Source organism: Anas acuta, chromosome 4 (genome assembly GCF_963932015.1).
Source record: "Anas acuta chromosome 4, bAnaAcu1.1, whole genome shotgun sequence".
NCBI classification, from domain to species: domain Eukaryota; kingdom Metazoa; phylum Chordata; class Aves; order Anseriformes; family Anatidae; genus Anas; species Anas acuta.
Window position 1 is genome coordinate 9,185,413 of NC_088982.1, and position 16,479 is coordinate 9,201,891.

At 38.8% G+C, this 16,479-nt stretch overlaps 1 protein-coding gene across 2 annotated transcripts in view; it reads left to right on the forward strand.

Annotated features, from left to right (window-relative positions):
* The window catches only part of FAM193A (family with sequence similarity 193 member A), a 75,986-nt gene that overhangs the window by 47,059 nt on the left and 12,448 nt on the right, over window positions 1-16,479 (forward strand). Inside the window, exons 9-16 of one of the 2 annotated variants that reach the window (XM_068679724.1) lie at window positions 4,388-4,465; window positions 6,013-6,125; window positions 6,283-6,525; window positions 8,220-8,373; window positions 8,476-8,655; window positions 11,780-12,031; window positions 14,431-14,629; window positions 15,915-16,187. In XM_068679724.1, coding sequence (XP_068535825.1) covers window positions 4,388-4,465; window positions 6,013-6,125; window positions 6,283-6,525; window positions 8,220-8,373; window positions 8,476-8,655; window positions 11,780-12,031; window positions 14,431-14,629; window positions 15,915-16,187 — 1,492 coding nt within the window. The remainder of the gene's footprint in view (window positions 1-4,387; window positions 4,466-6,012; window positions 6,126-6,282; window positions 6,526-8,219; window positions 8,374-8,475; window positions 8,656-11,779; window positions 12,032-14,430; window positions 14,630-15,914; window positions 16,188-16,479) is intronic. The other variant, XM_068679726.1, reaches the window with a different exon arrangement.

Sequence of the window (16,479 nt, forward strand, 5' to 3'; positions counted from 1 at the left end):
ATGGTCTTTGAATATTTTGCAATGAATTCAATGTGTGAATTACCCATAGTGCATTAACGTTGAACTTTCTTCCCTAGACATTGCTGGTTGGGGGAGGAATCCCCAAAAACTAGGCTTCCAAAATAATTGTATTAAATGAAATTCATGGCGAGAGATTGCCTTGAAATGATTTTTAACTTCTTTATACGTGTTGCGTATTGTGATAGGAACTTTGTCATATCACATTCAAAACCAGAACTTGCAAGTCTCGCTACGTAAATATTTGTGTAGATGTACAGTGACATCTGTAGCTACCTGCTTTATAATTGTGTGTTCTAACTGCTGATTCTTCTGGGTCTACAAAAAACTGTGTTGTTATACTGTCTTCATTGTCAAGAGCTTACTTTTAAGAAATGCTGGCTATTTGTTTTGAAAGTGGTAGTTTATGCTCTCCCAAAACGACTCCCTTGCTTTTTGTCTGCAGTTCAAAGATCTCAAATTGTTATAACACCTTAAGGATAAGGCTTTGGATAGTGTTCAGTTCAATCAAGGATAAGAGAAGAAAGAATTTATCTTGAACTTAAAGTTTTATAGAACATGTATTTTAAAGTTCTGTGAGCATTACGAGTATAGAGATCTCATTTGAAACTTAGTAATGCTACTTTAGTCTTACAGATAACAGGGTATTTTAAGTGTTACAGTACAGTGTAAATGTCCCTCCAGAGGATCTTTCCTGCGATGAAGATTTAACTAATTTTTTACCATTAATTCCTGTACCTTCAATTGGGAAGTTTAGGAAGCTTTTCTCTTGGTCAGGCTGCTTTTTTGCACCTGAATAATGGATGACATCTCAGTGAAATTTCAATTATCTCACTTGGTGTTACTAGAATCCATTTTCTCCATGGTGTCTGATGCTGCCTCTCCAGTAAGAAAAGGAAGTCAGGTCCCTTCTCATCATGCACTAATTTTGCCAAAAGATGGAATTTGTGTAGAGTTGCATCCATATTGAGCTTATTTGATCTGTATGCCCCTCAATATTTACTCTTAACTGATTTCCTGTTTCTCTGTATCAGGTGACCATGCAGTTACCACAAGTGCTTTTTAGAACATTTTTCATCAAAATCCTGTACCCTGATGCAGACAGAAACCCTTTGTCCATTTGGGGAAATGTAGCATGACATTATTGTTAGTGAATTAAAAAACCTTGCAAAGGGCTTACGGGGGACAACAATTTTTAAAGTAACCAAATTTTATAGGATGTATTGATAATTATACATAGAAAAGCATTTCATAGTCCCACCTTAAAGTCTATGGTGATGTTACCTATGACTATTCTTGATCAAAATCACATCGTACCTAAAATTGCAGTGATATTTTTGTCAACAAGGTAAAAATCATAAAGCCCAGCTACTATGGAAACTGTGGATCTGAACAGTGAGTGCATGTTGATTATTTGTTGCTTCTTGGCTTAACAAAATTATGTGGTTTTGTTGCTGGTATATCAATGGTCAGAGCATGCAGACCAGCAGCTAGTAGAATTTAAGAATGGTCCTCCCTTGTCTGCTGTGAAACTACACCCAAAAGTTCAGACAGGACATGAGTGGGCAAAATTAATGGACCTCTCCTACAGTGTGTGGAGTTACTTGCTCTTGGGTTGAAAAATGAACAGCTTTTGCAAGCAATACCAATAATGCATTTTTTCTGAAGACAGTAAGACAGCTGTGTCATGCACAGGCTTGTAACAGTGACACACTCTTATATTGTGCGTACACCAATAAAACTCAGGAAAAGCATTCATTCATATCAACACCTTTATCAGTGACATGTTAAGATGACGTGAGGAAGATGCTCAGGGTATCTGTAATACAGCAGAGTTTCAGTACGTACAGTCTGTACCTTCAGGTCCTACTGTTTACCAAATTTAGACAGCATTTAACTTGGGAGGTTGTAAATGTATTTCAATCATTTCCGGCAGTGAAGGCTAGATAATCATATGTACTTTGTGGGTGTTTCCTTTTTTTTAATTCTGCTGGCTCCCACAGAAGAAAGGAATATGGAAATGCCTCTGCCCAGTTCCACAAGAGTGCAGGGAGAGCTTCTTGCTCACCTCTTCCTATTCACAGGTGATTTGTTGCAGTCCTGGCCAGCACAGTAGAAGACAGACTTCATAGTATTTTATGGGCATAGTTGTTCTCTTGGCTTTGTGGCACCTACATATCTAAGCATATCTTTTGCTATGTTTTGGTGCTGAGAATTTGCGATAAGAGGATTTTTTTTCTAGTGAAACAGGCTAGGGAAACAGCTTAGATTCACAGGTAAAATTTGGGATGCTCAAAGGTATTATACGCATCCAATAGAATTTAAAACTTGGAAACAGCAAGCATCCTGTGATACACGTTCAAGCATCAGAGTTTCTTACAGGTGGTCTACTGTAATGTGTCAGTTGTGACCAAACTGTTGTTTTGCTTCGTGTTTAAATCTGTTTGAATTCACGTGGCTGTCTCAGTTCAAGATATCTTGTCTGATAGATCTCAAACAGTTTTTAGCCTTAGATTAGAAAAAAGAAAGGCAGAAGTTAGTCATAGTAGACATCTCTTCTCAGCTGGGCAGCAGTGCTAGCATATTCATTGCAGATGCATGAGGCTGGAGTGTAAATTTCTCATTCTGACGGCATCTCAGTTTCTGTATACCACTTCCCAAAAGATTTCTTAGGCATGAATCGTGAGGTTTGTGTTGAAGATGCTTTGCTCTGCTGAAATAGCAAATATTTGGGGGTGGGGCGTGGGGATGGATGGACTGATTCCCTATTATTTATGGAATTAGTAAGTTAAGATACTTGCGGACGTGGTATAGGAAAGGCTGCTAAGGTGGAAGTAGGGAAACTAACTTCAGCCCATTAATACTTAAGAGTACCAGGATTTAAGCCATGCTATTTTCCTTGATAGTTTCTTGGCAGACTTGAGTAGGTAGCTCCCAGTTAATGCACTGGCTGTTTTTAAACTTTAATTCTTTGGCATCAAAATCTTCTTTCATAATGTATAGCAAACGTAGGTGCTCAGTTTTAGTGGTGAGTCTTCAGCTAAGTGTCTGGACACCTAAAGCAGTGAGTGCTGCTGTTTTTAATTGTACCTTAAGGATACTCAGAATCTGATAGTATAGCTGAGATGAAATCTTCAACGTTTTTGGCTTTAGGCTCTGCAGTGCTCATTAGTGTGCCTAGGAAGTGGTACAAATGGTTCAAGAATGTTTCATGCGTGCTGTTTAAGAACACATGATAAACTCCTTTTTTGTTGCTATTGTAACCTCCCTGGAGTAAGGGGAATAAAAATGCACAGTAGCAATTAGAATTATATGCTGCTAATTGCGTCAAAAATCCATTAGGCAGAACTTTACCACTTAATGCAGTTTCAAATCCCCAGCTTTAGATTTTCAGTTTCCCTAGTTAAATAATGGTAATAGCAATAACATGCTTAAATTAATATTAAGGCTTATAACTTTAGATCAAGGGATAAATATTTGGAGGCACAATTTTAAAGAAAAAAGATTGCTAGTGGCATAACCTACTGCACTTTGGTTTGTTAACATGTTTTTATGAAGGAGTTTGGTATATTCTGTTGCTGCAATTCTTTTTATTAGCCAGGTAAATCAAAAAGTAAAAGAACCTAGATAATTGTTTTTCCTTGCTGATGAATTAGTGTTCTTAAAAAGCTGTAAGGTACAGTAGGAGAAGCTTTGTTCCTGTGTTTTGCTATGTTAAAGTTCATGGAAGCTTTGGGGTTCTGTCAGTAAGTTTGTTTGCTAAATCAGAATAAGATGATTTGTCTACAAAACATTAGGAGCTCTGTGCACTTTGTACAGTGTCATTCAAGGTCAAGTAATTATAAAATTTTTTCCAGCCTTAAATAAATCATGGGAATGAAATCGATTGAGATAAAAGCAGTAAATAGTGTTAGTCTAGGTTGCTACTTAATCTTATGTTTGCTCTTCTAATTTTTTCACTCAGATTAGATGGCTAGTTCCACGTGTGGTACAGGAGTTTGCTCTGCGCCTATACTGAGGCCTTGCTAAAACTTCTGGCCCTAGATTCTGATGGATTTCAGTGTATCTGGGATGTTAAAGGTTTAATGACAAAAATTCTATGAAATTATGTAGCTGGAGGAAAAAAAAAATAAGTAACAATAGTGGAAAAATCTTACTTAAGAGTAGTGTAAATGAATATAAAATCTTTTACTTAAGGGACCCAAATCAAAGGATTAACAAATAAACTAAACATTATGTTGACTGAGTATGCAAGTACTTTCAAAATGGTGTAGATGAGTTAGATTTCATGATACTTTGATAGACCGACTGACCACAGCCTACAATTTCTATGATTAAACCAATGAGTTTTCCTTAAATTCTGTTTTAGATGGCAATGAAAACAAAGCAACGCATGCTAAAGGAAGACTGGGAATTTTTTAAACAAAGGCGTTTTATTGAAGAGCAGGTAGGATTTGTTTATACCATACTAAGTTATATTAATGTTTCCTGTATATTTTTAAGATGCAAACATCCAAGTGTAGAATATTGTGCTAGTTTTCTATGACCTAATTCTGTGACTTTGCCAGGCTTGAAACTTGGTCAGCTAAAGTACAGAAAGCAAGATCCAAGACAAGTATGTAAACTTAGTAACTAAAAGGTAAAAGATAAGCGCTGTAGTCTAAAAATTGAATACGTGATGTTAAAATTCCCTATGAAATCAGAGGAATTTCTGATGCCTCAGGATGGGATCCAAAACAGCCAATACATTAAGTGTGGAGCTGCCGTGACACACGGGGTAGGGAATATTGTGTTCAAGAGCGTGTTAAATTCCCTTGTGTGTGCAGAGCTGGGGAGTGTGAGCCGCAGCAGCAGGGTGACTGACTGCATCTGTTAGGGCTCTGGAGATGGCTTGTGCATCTGTTCTGTGGGGTCAAGCCTGAGCAGAGGTACCTGCTTGTTTTTAAGGTGTAGCCGAAGAGGGGCCACTAGCAGATACCACTTCAGTATAAATTATCTGCTATTTAAGACACACCACTCTTTTCTCTAGCCTGGAAGTGTTCAAGCACATATTGTGCTTTCTGTAAGAGTATAGAGTGACTAGGCCAGAGTCGACACTGGATGGGGAACCTGTCCACTCCTGTACCACTATACAGGAAAAAATGCTAGTCTTGAGCCAGACAGAGTATGATTGTACATTTTTATAAACTTAAGTTTAAATTGGCAATGTCTCAAAACAGTCACCAGTACTTTTTTCTTTAAGGAACATAAGCCTGTGTTAACCACAAGTTTGGAACGTCTGTTAAACCAGGCCCCTCAGAGGGACTTGAGGGAGAATCCTCTTTTTACTTGATCCTAATTGGGCTTAAGTGAGCTTGTAAGCCCATGGCTGCTTAGGTAAGGGTCAGGTCTTGGCATCTACAGAAGGGGAAGCTTAGGCACATCCTTGTTTAACCTAAGGTTTGTGGGTATCTAATGAAATTAGGTGCTTTCAGGATTAGGCCTCTGCCAGTTGGAGGTTATTTAGATTGTTTTTTCACTAATGTGGTGAAGTCCTGTTTTGGGCAGCTGCTTTGTTTCTTGAGTCTATCCCATTGTGACTGCAGAATTAGTCCTAATTATTTTTTGCAAGCTAAAAGTGAGTTTGCATTCTTTCTCCATTTGTCAGCAGTGTCCTTTTGTGCATACCATGAAACATGACAAGAACTGCTCAAGTTGAGTGTGTGTCAGCAGAAATACCATGCGGGGTGTATTTACAAATGAGGTGGACTTGTCTGTTTTACTGTTTCAGTGGAGAAACATACTTTCTTTGAAGAGCTTCAGTGCCAAAAATTTGTCTGTAACTTAGTACCTTTTTAGTTGCGATCAAAACATCACTTTCATAAAACTGTATCTTGTAAAATACTTCTCCTAATGAACCCTTTTTGATTATGCAATATGTTGACATGATGTGCCATTGAATTGTTAATGGAAAGATTTGCACTACTAAAACATTGCCTTTATAATTTACTTCAGCTTAATAACAAGAAAGCACTAGCTGGGGAGAACAACTTCACAGACACAATGAGACACATGCTGTCATCACGTTTGAGCATGCCTGACTGTCCCAACTGTAATTATAGAAGAAGGTGAGATGATGTTTTTAACTTGAAATCATAATACATGATTAATTTCTTGTGTTAGATGAAAAAAGGACTTATATTGCTGTAAGAAAGAGTCTGGTTACTTTAAATGAATGCTTCTCAAACAAGGTCATAAATATCTGTAACTTTAATTCTTGAACAGATGTACTTGTGATGACTGCAGCCTTTCACACATTTTAACGTGTGGCATCATGGATTCTCCTATAACGGATGATATCCACATTAACCAGTTACCACTACAAATCGATTCTGCTCCAGATTATCTGTCTGAGATCCGCCCACCTAGTATGTCTTCAGCAAGTTCAGGATCAGGTTCCAGCTCGCCTATTACCATTCAGCAACATCCAAGGCTGATCCTCGCAGACAATGGTTCTGCACCAACTTTGTAAGTTCTTCTGTTTTAAAAATTTGAAGCAGTGAATTGAACTTAATAAGGCAAGTTACACAGGCTAACCATCATTAGGTAATGCTATTTTTGCATCAAAGTAATTAATCCTGATACTGTATTCAGAAGATCACAAGTCCAGTGCTGTATGCTGTGCAAACGCCTGAAGAAAAGCTTTTAAAAACTTCCAGAGATGTTGACTTAATACTGCTCGAAATGTGTTGTTCTCCCTGTCAGAAGTATCTGCCACCCTTTTTCTTCATGGAGATCACAGTGATCCTTAGATTTGAGGCCTTAGGCTAATGGTAGGCTTTTGCCTCTTCCATAATTCTGAGGGGATAAAACTGGTTGGCTGACTTCTGTATGTGGTTTGGGTGGATCTAGCCAGCAGTCTTCTGTCATGTGACATTCTAAAAGAATATTTTAAAGAAGGAAAACAAAACAAAAAGAAACCTCAGTACCAGTGGGAATATTAATTAAGTACTTAATATCAGTCGAGTCAAGGAATTGTCATCAGGATTCTGTGTTAATATCATGTGGTGAATGAAGAAGGTGCAAATGCATGGGATGTTTCTGAATATTACTTCACTGAGTTCAGTTTTCTTTAAATGTTTACTATTTAACACTATGATCACTATGATCCGTGGTTTAATCTTTAATAGTGGGACTTTGGGTCATGTTTGAAAACAGGCTATATGATAGTATGGTTAGCTACATAAATATGTGTTTTGTAATTTCTGTAAACTAGATTTGGTGCTGAAATGTCCAGAATTGGTAAATTTGTCTCTTCAGAAGCTAATGAAGTTAAACTCAAGTATTACTTGCTGTAAAAAGCCCCTTTTTTTAGGGAAAAGCTACTGCTTCTTGGGGAAGAGTCATTTTATTTCTTGTATCGGACCTAAGTCTACTTTTTAGATTTGCTCTTTGCACATTTTAAGTGTGCCTAGTGGTGCCATCACATAATTCAAATTCTGGTGAAGTGTCTCATGGAATGCAAAAAGATACGGTGCACAGTCTAAAAGCTCTTAAGAGCTCGGGGTCGGTTATTTCATGTTTTTACAGCAATCTTTGCAACACTTGCCTGGAGTGGGGAATAAAACATGCCTGTTTTAGCTGTCTGTAAGAAGACGTTCATTAAGCATTTTAGAGGAGACTTTGAAAAGCACACAGGTGTGGGGTCATCTAGCAATTGAGAAACTTAAGATTTATTATGACACGTCGAATATTCAGTACTTATACTGACTGGTTTGGAACTTAATGATGGAAAAAGTTAAGTTCTACACTGTGCTCTTTGCCACTTCACACTTTCTGTAAATGAAATAATTGGCACAAGAAGGCCTTTTCATCAAATTCAAGGTCATTTGTATCCTGTCATTTTTAAGATAACAAATTTCTTGGTCGTAAGACATTGTTGGAAAACATTTTACATGGAAAAAGCAGAGAATCTTATTTTCAGTATAGATCTTGTGTTCAGGCATGCACTTACTGCATTCAGTAGGGCTATACAGCAGATTATTTGGTTTTGCTTGCTTGAAAAAAATACGGTCAGTTAAACAAGTCGAAAGAAAATGCTTTGACTCCCAATTGGGATTTTAATGTAAGTGATATTCCATCTTATTTCATTTTGGTAACTGCTTTCACAATAACCGAGGTTCCTGAGCGCTGTGATTTACCTAAGCCTCTCTTCCCCTCAGTGGTAGTGATGATGAAGATGTTGCACCATTATCAGCAAAATTTGCTGATATCTACCCACTAAATAATTATGATGATGCAGAGGTGGTAGCCAACATGAATGGAATTCACAATGAGCTAAATGGCGGAGGTGAAAACATGGCATTGAAAGATGAGGTACAACATTTACATTGTCCTACTTTTTTCTGGCAGTTGGACTTTTTTTGCTAGAGAAAGGCTTGTCCTTCCCTTGGATGTTAATAAGTTGATGTTGTCTAGTCTCCTCAGGTGAGCAGTACTAGCAGCAGTTCCTCAGAAGCAGACGATGAAGAAGCAGATGGGGAGAGCAGTGGTGAACCACCAGGGACTCAAAAGGAGGAAATGTCTCTAGGAAAAAGGGCATTAAGGAAAGATGAAGCAAAAATGGATAGTCCACCACCTTCCTACCCTAGTCAGCAGGTATAGTAATCTACAAAAAAATCTTCCAGTAAATGGACTTCTGAAATGTGGCTGCTTGAATGATAATAGTTGTCTTCAATTTTAATTATATATTTAAGGCTAAATGCATTAAGTTACCTGTGGTTACCTATGATATCTAAAGTAAGTTTCAGTTGATTGTATACTGTCATGGTTACTGTCTTCCTTTCTCACAAACGGATGTTACTTATTTTGAAGGTGTTTTCAGTAGAAGGGAAAAGAGTTTCTTCCTGCCTTGTATGAGTGAGAAACTCAAACGTTTCTTCTTGGAAACTTGGTCTTTGCTACGTGTGAATGTTGTTTGAAATTACTGTTGTGGGGCATCCAGTGAGAGTGCATGGTTAATGAGCGTATTATAATCCTATATCTGAGGACTAATTTGCCTTGTTGAAACCTCATGTAGGGTCTGTTGCATACAGCATGACGTGTGGTTTGTTGTTTGGGTGGTTTGTTGTGTTTTTTTTTTTTTTGGTTTAAGATTGAGCTCTTTACTGTAAGGTCACTAAACCACCCAGAGTATTTGCTCAGCGGGTAGCAGTGTCTGGTTTAACAGCTGAACAAATAGTTCCATGAGCACCAAAGCAAAGCATCCCCTGGACTTGTCTTTGTGTGGCTTTCAATCTGAGTTATCCTGCAGCTCTAACATGGGTTCACTGCTTCGAGAGGGAAAATATCAGTCACTCTTATTGCTTATTGTACAAAAGACTCTGCACTGGAGGGGGCAGCTTTGAGGGCTTAGATGATAGTCAGGTGGGAACTCCCATTCGATGTTCCCCTGTGGTTCAGATGTTTGTAAGGCCCTCTGGTGAAAGGATTTTCTCCTGTGTTATGGGTATTAAGCTACAACGTCTCAACATGCTCACTGAAAGAAAAATCTTTTTTTTCTGTGTGTGGCTGACCAATGCCATAATGCTTAAATGGGTTGAGACATCTGTCAAGCTAGCTTGAAACTGGCAAACAGATCCAGCTTTTGTTGTGGAAAATCAAGTGCTGCTGAGATTATATAAGGTTGCTTGCCTTGGGGAGGTAAACTAAAATGCAAGGTGAAAGGGAGCATTTAACCTTTCTCTTTTTGTTTTCTTGGAGGAAAAAATAATTAGGTACTCTGAAGAGCTCTGACTTCTTTTTAGCCTGATAATCAGGGCTGAGTGTTTACCTTGTAATGCTACATGCATATGATTAATTTCACACATGTATTTGAGATCTTTTGGCATTAATCTACTGGAGTTTCTCATTTTGCTAGATCAAGAGAGGTGATCCTTCCCCTCTACTTGGCATTGCTGAGGCCACCCTTGTAGCAGTTCTGGGCCCCCCAGTAGAGGAGAGACACGGACATCCTGGAAAGAGCCCAACAGAGGGCCACCACGGTGCTGATGGGCCTGGAGCAGCACTGCTGTGAGGAGAGGCTGAGAGAGCTGGGGCTGCTCCACCTGGAGAAGAGAGGGCTCGGGGGGATCTTGTCAATGCCTGTAAATACCCAAAGGGAGAGTGCGAAGAAGATGGAGCCAGGCTGTTCTCAGTGAGAGCCAGGACAAAAGGCAGTGAGCACAAACTGGAGCACAGGGGGTTCCCTCTGAGCATCAGGCAGCACTTCTGTGCTCTGCAGTTGATGGAGCCCTGGCTCAGGTTGCCCAAAATACCTTGTGGCAAAGGCTGTAATGCTGTTAAGTGAGCATGAGGTGTTATTTCTTCCTGAGAGGAAGGTATACTGGAGAAAGATACCACCTGTCAATTCTTTTCTAGAAAGCTAAGATGGTAATGTTGTTTCCTGGGGGAAAAAAATCTCAACTATCATATTGCTGGGAAGAAATCACCACTGGGAAGTGTTCCTGGTATTGCTTCCAGTAAAACTATCTTCCAGTAAAATGCCAAATGAAAGTGGTAGGAAAAAACACTAATTTAAAGAGGGAAATGGAGCTGCGCTTTCCTGGGCTTTTTCTCCTCCAGAGTATTTGAATCCTTTTAAGACAGAAGAATGATACATTGAGGTCAGTTAAAGGGTCCAGTAAGACACAGGTGTTACAATGATAAAAATGACTTGTTGTAAGAAATGTCCACATTACACAACTGCATGGTGGTTGAGTTTGGAAGGGACCTCTGCAGATAGTCTAGTGTGACCTTCCTGCTCAGAGCAGGGCTGCCCAGGCAGGGTTGCTCAGCCCTGTATCCAGGTGGGTATCACTAAGGATGGAGGTTTCAAAACTGCTGTGAGTAACATGTTCCAACGTTTAGCCATCCTCACAATAAAATCAGTATGTAAACACTTGGAGTAGAATTTTGAGCCTGCATTTCAGTCTATGCCCATTTTTTCATGGGATACCACTGAGAGGAGTCTGGCCCTGCTGTCTTTACCCACCTTCCACCCCTGCAGTCAGGTATTTATACACACTGGTAAGATCCCCCTGAGCCTTCTCAGTTGAGGCTGAACAGTCTTAGCTTGCTCAGCCTCTCCTGGACAGATGCCTCAAGGCCTGAATCATCTTTGTGGCCCTTTGGGGGACTTGCTGTAGTACATTCACATCCGTCTTGCACTGAGGAGCCCAGCACTCGACCCAGTAATCCCGCTGTGCCCAGCCAGTTTTTAGCAGAGGGAAAGGATCCCGTCCTTTAGCAAGCTGGCAATGCTCTGCCTAACGTTGCTCAGGACTTCTTCCAACTTTATCAGCTAATCAACCCTTATTACTACTTTCAGTGCATACTGTTTTTCCATATACTTGGGAAATTATGGAAAATAAACATCTAATCCCATTTACCTAATGGAGTAATTACCTAGCAATTGCCTAATGTTGTCAAGGTTCCTGTTCCTGTCTCTCCTTGACAATTCTTATCAGTGTTTTGCTTGTTGTCACTGATAGTAGACATTCAAAATTTGGTATCAAATTGTGTTAATCTTTAGGATGTTCCATGCTTAACTGAGATAAAGATCCTTTATTAGTGCTTTTACTTAATAGTTTCCCATAATGAAAGAATTCAATGGATGCTCTGAATTTATTAATTATGTATGCAAAAGTAATCGTTTATAATTATGAAGAAAAAATCATGGAGGGAGCTGTCTGACTGTATTATAAAATACATTGATTTTGTTTTTTTTATTTTGCACTTACAGGCTGACCAAGGCCCAAACGCTTGTGAATGTCACGTTTGCAAACAAGAAGCTTCAGGTCTTACAGCCTCTGCACTTGCAACTGGACGCCTGCCTGCTGGCCATCAGTTCATGAATCCTGAAAAACCTGCACATCCCGCACTTCATCTTTATCCTCACATCCATGGACATATACCTTTGCATACAATCCCACACCTTCCTCGTCCACTTATCCACCCTACCTTGTATACAGCTTCCCCCTTCACACACAATAAGGTAAGCCTGCCGAAGCAGCCACGTTCTGGTCCCAGGAGAAATGCTGTACACCTGTGTAAATTACTAGGTGACAAAGTGTCAAGAAAACCGTAAAAATCGCTTTAGTGTGTGGTCTGTTTGTAGGAGTTTTTTGGAAGAAATAGTGTGAGGGGTAGGGAATAGAACAGATTCAGAAATGGTGAAAGGTTCGTACAGCAGAGCTAAGAGCAGCTATCATCAGGAAGACTTGACAATTTCCTTGCTGTGAATAGGAAGAATGTAGAATCAAATGAGTCTTGAATGGTAGAAGAGTAATGGGGCTTTAGTCAGTGTAATAGGACTAATTAAATCTTCATTTAATATATACTGGAGGTTAAAATTTAATATTCCATTTTGGTGATAATATCCTGAGGTTTCTAGTTCAGTATTAGTAATTTTTTGAGAAAAATGAGGTATTAAAAATTCTCGCTTTTCTCTGCTTTGAGAGAACTTGATTTTTTTGCAGGTTCTGCAAAGTTCTTTTGACCCAAGGCTTTTAAGTAATGAATGAGAGAGATGCAGAACAGATTGAGACCAGGTGACTGCTTTTAGAATTGAGTCAGAAGCAAGAGCTAACATTTTTGTGGTGCAGTTTCACGTAATATTTCATTGAGTCAAAACGGGTCCTGCTGAAAGGGGCAAAGACTGTCATTAGCATGACGTGTTCCTGTCATCTCCCGTCTGGTCCGGAGGTCCTGTGGTTGCAAGTAGAGTAGATTAGCTCACTGAGACGATCATTAATGAACTCTTGCCATTCTCCTTAATATCCTCATTGTTTTTCCTGTCGTATTGGTGTCCTTTCCTTAGTTCTGTTGTGATGCAACAGTTCCTTTTGTCATGCTCCAGCCTGACATTTCTCAACACCCACTGGTGATCTTCTGAAATCCTTAACTGTTGTAATCTCCACCTTTTCCATCCTTCTAGCACTTGTCCCCCATCCCTTTGTAGCAAGTCCACTCAAGTTCTCATCCGTGCAGTACCCTGATCTCTGCTCTCTTTCCTTTCAAAAGACCTTTGCATAGTGAAACATCTGCAGCGTATTGTCAAGGCTCCACCAGAAGCCCCATGCAGAGTGGCAGGCTGCTAGCACTGAGTGGCTTTATTATGCTGGCCAGATCTATTAGTTTTGGCACAGCACCTGAACCAGCTGGGCTCCATGTATTTATGTTGTGCGGGAGCTAGAAAGGCATATGTGGAAGCTGAAGCTTTAGGGAGTTTTCACGTTTGAAGAGCCAGATGAATTCAGCAGAGCTGGTAGTGAAGGAGCTAATAAGCCCGACTGCATCAGGCTTGTTTCATCGTGGAAAGGCTGTTCTGTCTCTGTGATGTTTTTTCTACCCACATGTGCAAGTTTTCTTTTATGGAGGGTATTCCTGCTGCTCTGGCTTTCACCATTAGTCAGATAATGAAAATCTGTCTGGATTTAAAAAAATAAAAATAAAAAGTCCAGGTATACAAGTTCTCTTGGTTGGGAGTGTTTAGGCATTAGTTCCTGAAATTACTGGACTCAGGTGACATTTTTAATATTTAGATCTACACCTGTATAGCCTTTCATTGCATGAAATGTGGAGGAATAGGATGATCACTTGGAAAAAGCCAAAGAAAAGGTGACAGTAATTGAACGTAATGCTGGAATTGCACAAGGTTTCTGGAAGAAAGTTACATTTTAGAATGTGAATAAACAATTTCAGCTAGAAGAAATGGGGTGCGCCAGAACAACTTGCCTCTATAAAACAGGAAAAAGTATTTTATTGGGCTTATTTTAAGATGATTTTTGGAATAAAAGGGTGCATTCATTGCCTGTTAAGTTTCAAGCTGGGAACCTTTTAGTACTGGAGGTGAAAAGAGTAGACAAATACAATCAAGCTTTTAAAAGATGTTTTCAAATAGTAAGTGTTTAATTCTTCTATTGTGCTATTTCCAATCCTGAAGTTTGTAATCCTTTATCACAATTGTTTTATGTGGTAATGGTTATAATGTCAGAGAAATGTTTTTGGCAGCCTAGGCTTTGAAAGGTAGTAATTCCTAACAAGTTCTACATTGAAATAAATATTTTTTAATGAAAAATGGTGACCCACTGATCATATATATTTACCACAGTGTTTTTGGAGAAGGCTTCTTGGTATTCATCTTCTATCTAAATCCAAAGGAAATGTTTGTGATTATAAAATATATACATAAAATCTGTGTAATAAGTTATGTACATTTAAAAAAAAAAAATAAAACCCATCTTTTTATCATTCTGGGAAATACTGTTTATTACCCTTAGCTTTTCACAATGCCTTTCATAATTGAAACAGTTTATGATTTGAATGTTGCTGTTGGAGTGACTGTGTAAGCAAACAGAATATTAATGAGGAAAATACTCTTTATTTTTGTAGGCATTACCGCCAGCTCCAGTTCAGAATCATTCAAACAAGCATCAAGTATTCAATGCATCTCTCCAAGATCATATTTATCCAAGCTGTTTTGGGAGCACTCCAGATTGGAATAGCTCTAAATTTATAAGTCTCTGGGGATCAGAGATGATGAATGACAAGAACTGGAATCCTGCTACATTCTTGCCTGATACAATTCCTGGTGAGGTTTTGGTATTATTTCACACTGACTAGTTAAGTCTTATATTTTGAGTGGAATGTGGCACTTTTTTTCTGGGAATGGTAGGCTTTATCATCCCGTTTCTATAAGATGGGTTGCTGGCAGAGACTTGCTGCCATTTGTACTTCAGTGGGGCTGAAAATTGGAAAATAAGTTCCTATGCATTGGTGCTAGGACTCTAAAGGCAGAAGAATAGCTTACCATTTTTCACCTATGGTCATTGTAGAGGAATTTTTGTCTTTGGATGCTTAGGGTTGCAAAGAAATTGGAATTCAGGGGAAGCTTAAGGTATTTTTATTCTTCTGTTGTGAAGGCCTGCTCATTTTCTACAGGGTCGTAAAAGCACTGGTAGCATGGTACTACAACCTCCTTACAGTGCACAGAGATAATGCCATTCAAACAGAGACATAAATCTAGCAAGTGATTTATTTAAGCCTGGAAGCCTTTGGAGATGTTAAGCGTTAAAGTGAAATAGAACAGGCTAATAAATAAATAACGTGTATATCTTCCATTCACATGATAGCAAATATAAAAATGCCCTTTTAAAGTAATTTGTATAAAAAAGGAAGCTTGGTTTTGTGTTTTGGCGTTTTTTTTTTCCAGACTGATCTGCTGCTAACTTGGGTCAAGCTACTAAAGTGATACTTGAAAGGGAAGACCTTAAAAACTTCCAGAAAACTTCCCCAGTAGCATAGTTCATCTCCATACAAGCGTAGTTATGAGTAGCTGTTCCAACAGATGATTAGTGGCAAGCTTGTGTCAAAGGTCTGATCACAAAGGGGTTACCGTAGTTGTCTGGAATTACCAATAAGTAAAGATAAGGTTTATAACACCACACTGATAGGATGTGGTGTTCCTGCCTATGTTGTAATTGTTGCATGGACAACCTGGACTTCCAATGTTGAAGCTTTTATACTTAGGATGTAAAAAGGTATCCAATTTTAATTTTTCAAGTATAAATGGCTATAGGTATCTGTAGCATCTTTGCTACTTGTTAACACATTTGGCATGTAACTTACAGGGTTTTTTTACTTCTGCTCTGGGACTTCTTAACACTTTCACTACAGCTGTATTTGGGGGGGAGGGAAAGGGAGTGGTACTGGGGAGGAGAGGATCAGTTCACTAATCTGACCAAGCCAATACTCACAGCATATCCTTGTTCATCTTGCAGCACTACGTCTAAATTATGAAATGTTGAGTTCTAAATACCATAAAGACAATTCTGTAATTCTATGATTCTTAATTACTGTGTGTGTTTCAATTGAAGGGAGTGATATATTAACACCAGCACTCTCAGAAATAAGACCTGAAGCACTTCCTACTACATCTAGCAATGAAGCATCAGCAGTTACTGACAGCAAAGAGAAGAAAAATGCTGCAAAGAAGAAATGTCTGTACAATTTCCAGGATGCCTTTATGGAAGCTAATAAAGTTGTCATGGCAACCTCTTCTGCCACTTCTTCTGTCTCTTGCACAGCTACAACAGTGCAGTCAAGCAGCAACCAATTCAAAGTATCGTCCAAGAGACCTTCATCAATAGGTAAGGAGTTGTAATTCACAGCTTAGTAACTGACTCAAATATATTTAATCATAAAGATCTAAATGTTTATTTAAGTAATGTTTTGTGTCTTGAGATTATCTTTAATCAGTGTGCTTACTACTCTTGAGTTGTGTTCTCTGTACTCATTCTATAATTTGGTTAAAGACCTTGGTATTTGGGCTTGGGGACTGGTAATTTTGTTGAAATACCCAGTTTTTACAGAAACTGAGAACATCTACCTCTGAGTGATTTTTTTGGGTGGTTAAATGGAAACTTATCTCTTTTTAATTGT